At 36.6% G+C, this 5,115-nt stretch overlaps 1 protein-coding gene across 1 annotated transcript in view; it reads left to right on the forward strand.

The window, feature by feature from the left end:
- The window catches only part of npm1b (nucleophosmin 1b), a 17,286-nt gene extending 12,615 nt beyond the window's left edge, over positions 1 to 4,671 (forward strand). Inside the window, exon 11 of the mRNA XM_035669048.1 lies at positions 1,231 to 4,671. Coding sequence (XP_035524941.1) covers positions 1,231 to 1,284 — 54 coding nt within the window. The 3' untranslated portion in view covers positions 1,285 to 4,671. The remainder of the gene's footprint in view (positions 1 to 1,230) is intronic.
- Positions 4,672 to 5,115: the final 444 nt, after the last annotated feature.

Consider the following 5,115-nt stretch of genomic DNA (forward strand, 5'->3'; position numbering starts at 1 on the left):
GTAAGTAATCATAAGTCATTTGACATATATATATATATATATATATATATATATATATAAATATATAAGCTATATATATAGATACATGTATATATTTATTGATTGTGTATGGTTTTGAGAGTCCTGGTTACAAGTCATCTGAGATGAGTCTTATATAGTTTTTTTTATATCATGACCTGCTTTTTTGCTTTTGCAATCTGTGCAATTAGTCTCATAAACACTTAGCCTTGGGGAGTTGCTGGGTGTTAGTAGCCACAGGACCTTCATTTCTCCTTTAAGAGCTTTTTTGCCGTGATAGATAGGGAAGAATGCGTTATTGTTCCTCAGTGTCCTCATACCTTATACTGTCCATTATACCTCAAAACTCTCCAGCACAGTGTGTTCTCTTTGAATTATATTCATTCTGTGTCAGCGGGCTCTTTTGAGATGGAATGGGAGTATACCTGCCAAAGCAAACTCTTTCTCAGTGATTTACTGGATTGTGTGTCTTTTGTAGCCTTAATGAAGGGACTGGTGGTATGCGGATGGTACCAGTCTCTTTCACATTGAAGGCCTTTGACCAACTCAAAAAACAGGGTTTTTCCTAAATGCAGGACTTAAATCTTCTCTAATGCTGCCTGTCATTTCATAAGAAAAACAACAGCCCCTGCACATTATTTTGCACAGCATGAATGAATCATCCAAAAACCCTTAGATTATCACTACAGACTCAATTAGTTTAGGCTGTGTGTCAGATAGTAAAGTTGCGTTTTTTGTATCAAAGCATCTGTAAGAAGGCGATCACTTGAAAACATTCATTTGTGATTACATTGCATTGTTAAAATGTTAACTGTACAGTTACGAGAGCAGGTGAAAGCTCCTTAGACCGGCGCAAGGGCCGGTTGGACGAAGAAAAGAGTGGGGGTGGAGTTGGGTCGGGGAGAGCTTGTTGATCCCAGTGTGTAGAAACATCTGTGGAAGTGCTTTGGTTTCATCAGCCAAGGCTGAGATCTGTCAGACCTGGAGCACCTAGTCATATACTCTGGTATGTACTGTTGCCCCCACCCAACTCCTCGTCGTTCCCCAACAACCCGTCTAAACTCAGCGTTCCCACAGGCGAGACGCACAAAAGCATGTTATAGTAAAAGTGAGTCATGTGTCTCATGCTGTATAGCACTTCATTTGAATGATTCATCATTTCTTTCTTCTATTCTGTTGTTATCCCTCTCTCCCCCCTTGTACCTTCCTCAGGTGGTCAAGGACCTTTGGAGTTTTGTACAAACACTGAAGATTGAGAAGAAGTAACAAACCTTGTACTTGGAAGCATTTGTATGTTTGGCATCCTGCAAGACATTTAAAGGCACAGTCAGCAAGATTTCCTACTTGGCCTTATTATGTCATCATTGCTAACTCTGACTTAGAGTGAAGAGAAGGACTGAGTGCTGGAAATGGGTAAAGTTATTACTGATTCAGGTGTCATCGTTTTTTCTTAGATGCGAAGCACCTCCTGGAGCCAATCAGTAATTCACACACATATTCACTTATTCACGCTCAGCAGACAGAATTAAGGGGAAGCTGTCCACTTCATCAAATGCCAATCTGCACCACCAATTAGGACCTGCAGATGTCTATTCTGCTTTCTTTCCTACAGGAAGGAAATAGCTGCTGCAGTTTTAACACTTGCGCCACGATACATATTGCACTTGCAGATTTTTATAGGTACAATAACAATTACTGATATGTAAATGAGTAAGTAACAACAAAGGTTATAATTCAAGTATTCAGAGCAAAGATGGACCAGGCAGTTAATCATTGCTATTTTTTATATGACCTTTCTTTCATATCTCTTTTATTTTACAACAAATCTGTGAGGTTTGGCAAAAGTATCTTTTTTTTTTTTTTTTTTGGTACTACCACAAGGAGTCGTTAAGACATACAGACATACATTTTAAAATCCTACACACAAGGGCTCATACATTAAAACATAAATTCTCAAACAGCAGCTATAAAAGTGACAGCAACTGCAGATGGTGTAACTGTCAAAGTACAGAAGCTATTCCTTTCCTTGCCTGTAGAAGGTGAGATCTGCATGCTTACGTGTATAGTAGCAGCATGTTGCATTGGAATTGCAGGTGTTAAACTGCTGGTGCTGCAGCTATGCAGTTTGATGCTGTTGGCTGAGCCTGGTTTTAGGTGCTTCGCATCCATGACACTGTGTGTCCTTGTTAAGTGAAAAATGCAATAGGAGATATTGCAGAATGTGCCTTTAAATATCTCTACTGTAAACTGAGATAAATCAGAGTCCCATTGTGTGTGAATTTGAGCAGTATAAACAATGATGGTTAAGACAGATGATACTGGGGGACAGTGACTATATATTTTTCCTCTAAAGTGTTTTTGTCATTTTAGGTTCTGTCTGGCTTTACAAAGCATTATTAGCTTACAGACTAAAAAAATCTGTCTCTATACATATTGTACAGAAATTCATCAGCGTATGTCGAGATGTTTTCTTTTTCTAAATCTTCTATTTTGGCTCGGTTCGGTCATCTCCTGCAGCAGAACATGCAACAACTGTATTTTTTCAGAGCTTGGCCGACAACACCAAGGCTTACTTTTTGTTTCTTGCAGTGATGAAGCAAATAAGCAAAAAAGATTCAACTGTTCATAAAACATTTCAGTGAAAAAAAACAATGCCATCTGGAGACAGTATGAACCATATATCTACATCAGTGTTGCATATCTTTATCAGTTAATCTGTTGACTGACTGTTTCATACCATTTTACCAGGAATGCACCGGACATTTCTAGACGTGAAAAGTGTCATGTTTTTTTTTAATGCTTTCAATACAAACGTTGGTAAGTTTATATTAGGGTTATCTACACTTGTAGAACATGCAGATATTTCCTATTTCAGATGGCATTTTGTAGTATGAATTCATATCAAGCCCATTAACATCTATCATCATTTTTTTTTTTGAGAGGGTATTCATTACAGTGATTACAGCCAAAAAACATCTGTAGCAAAAGTGTTCATATAAGCAGTACACAAAACATTCTCAAGGCTATTATGAGCTCTATAAAACAGATGCCCCGACTAAAAGGTTTTTCTTTAAAGTAATGTATGTTACATATAAAAAGTTAAAGGCACGGCAAATAGATTGTTTACTAGCTCCAGGAGTATATTTACAACGTGGCACTAACACTGTTTCCAGTGTATTTCAGTGTACTCTAATGCACTAAAAACAGATTACAAGCCTATGATTAACACAGATTATCTTATTTATTGCAGCATAACCATAAGGTATATATCAGAAAATTACATCAGAGTAACTTGACGTCACCTTTACAGAAACCCTATAAAGAACTCAACCCCATAATTGTTTGCACTCTTGTATATCGATGCTCTGGTGACAATAAGCATACACTTGCTCAGTGCTTATAATGTGTTTATGATCCCGTATAAGGCCTTTTATTAGCCAAATGTCGGCAGTTGGACCATCTTTAACCAATCAGATTTCTTGGTCCAACCTTCCTCATGTCTGTAAAGGATAATTGGAATTCCTTAGCTGTAAACTGTACTACTTCAACAAATTTAGGTTATTGAAGTCACCCTAATAATTGACCTAAATATTACTTTTGAAATATCCTGAATGCCCTCTTTTGTATTAAGGTTTCAGTAGGAATGGGTTGCCATCCCCTGGCCCTATTTCCTTTTTTGACTTGTGTATGAGTTCATAACGGAGTCCTTCTTGAATGATTTTGATCAACTTACCGCTTATCAAACTTAATGGACTTATTTCTGTAAATAAACCTCTTGCTTTTATTTACATTTACGGCAGCTGAACAGTTTTAAGTGTATGCTTAATCCGCCCATGCTAATAGCTGGTTTTGCAGCTTGGATCTGTTGTTATGATCTTTATTTGAAATGTTGTGTTCTAGTTGAGTACAGAAGTTTTATGTTGAGTATAAAACCCCTTTTAAAATGTAAATTTGTTCCCGTTTTTGTTAACTTCTCGTTTTAGTTTTTTCAAGCTGTCCTCCTTTGATTCTGTTTTCAAGGCAGTACCTAAATGTGTCCAAGTAGGGAAAAAAATAATGATCTTTTGTGATTATTTGTTGCTGATGGCTAATTTTTAAACATTTTATTAATAAAATGTGGTTGAAATTTAGCTTTCAAAAATGTAATTTGCAACAAATACTGTAGTTTGACTGCTCGTTACAGTGCTACTAGCATGGTGAAACCTTGAGTTTAGAACAGCATTGTTAAGTATTAAAGTTCTGGATTTTGAGCGGCAGTAAATAATTGACTATCAGACTATCAGACTAAAGTAGTTCTGATATTTTTTTCTTTAATCTTGCCTTGTATATATGACCTGAAATACCTACTGTGAAACATCAGTATGTTGTGATAGGCATCTTTAATTTGAACTGACAAGAATCAAGGCTCATACATAGTTGCTGCATACGTCAGTGCCAGTTAAATTGTAACACACTGTACTCATGTGAAATCTGAATGTGTATGAATAGATGGTGGCTGTGCATTTTGTCCTTTTAGTCAAACTTTATTGATTAGTTCATGCATGACTGCTGATAGTGGATATTCCTTTTTTCATGGTTTGTTGAGATGAACATGTCCATCCTTTTTATTTCCTACCTGTAATATTTACCTGAATAAAGTGAATCCCAGCTGGTTTTGAGTCTCACATTTTGAAGTTTTCACCTGTAAACCAGGACAACATATCGGGGTATTTTTACTCTACTTGAGTCACATCTTTTCATGCCACTGCCTACTTCTACTCCACTACATGTCGGAGGAAAATATTTACTTTTTATTTGTCTTATTAGAAAGCTTTTATTAATAGTTACTTTATAAATTATGAAGTTTGTATATAGAAAATGAGTGTTGGGAAACACCAGAGGCCCCATAATACTGTATTGCCATATTGCGATCTTACCTTTTTTCAACTGAAAACGGCGTTCCCTAAGCTGTTGACATCTGTTTTATCTAACAAGATTTTCATTTTGTTCATCACTAATTGTTTGTATTGCCATAAAATGGCTCTGTCAAGCAGACACTGACACTGTCATAAATAACTCTCATAAATGTTGCATCCAGCTGACACCATCTAGTGGACC

This window comes from Morone saxatilis, unplaced genomic scaffold, assembly GCF_004916995.1.
Source record: "Morone saxatilis isolate NCDOM2014 unplaced genomic scaffold, NCSU_SB_2.0 Contig22, whole genome shotgun sequence".
In the NCBI taxonomy this organism is placed as follows: domain Eukaryota; kingdom Metazoa; phylum Chordata; class Actinopteri; family Moronidae; genus Morone; species Morone saxatilis.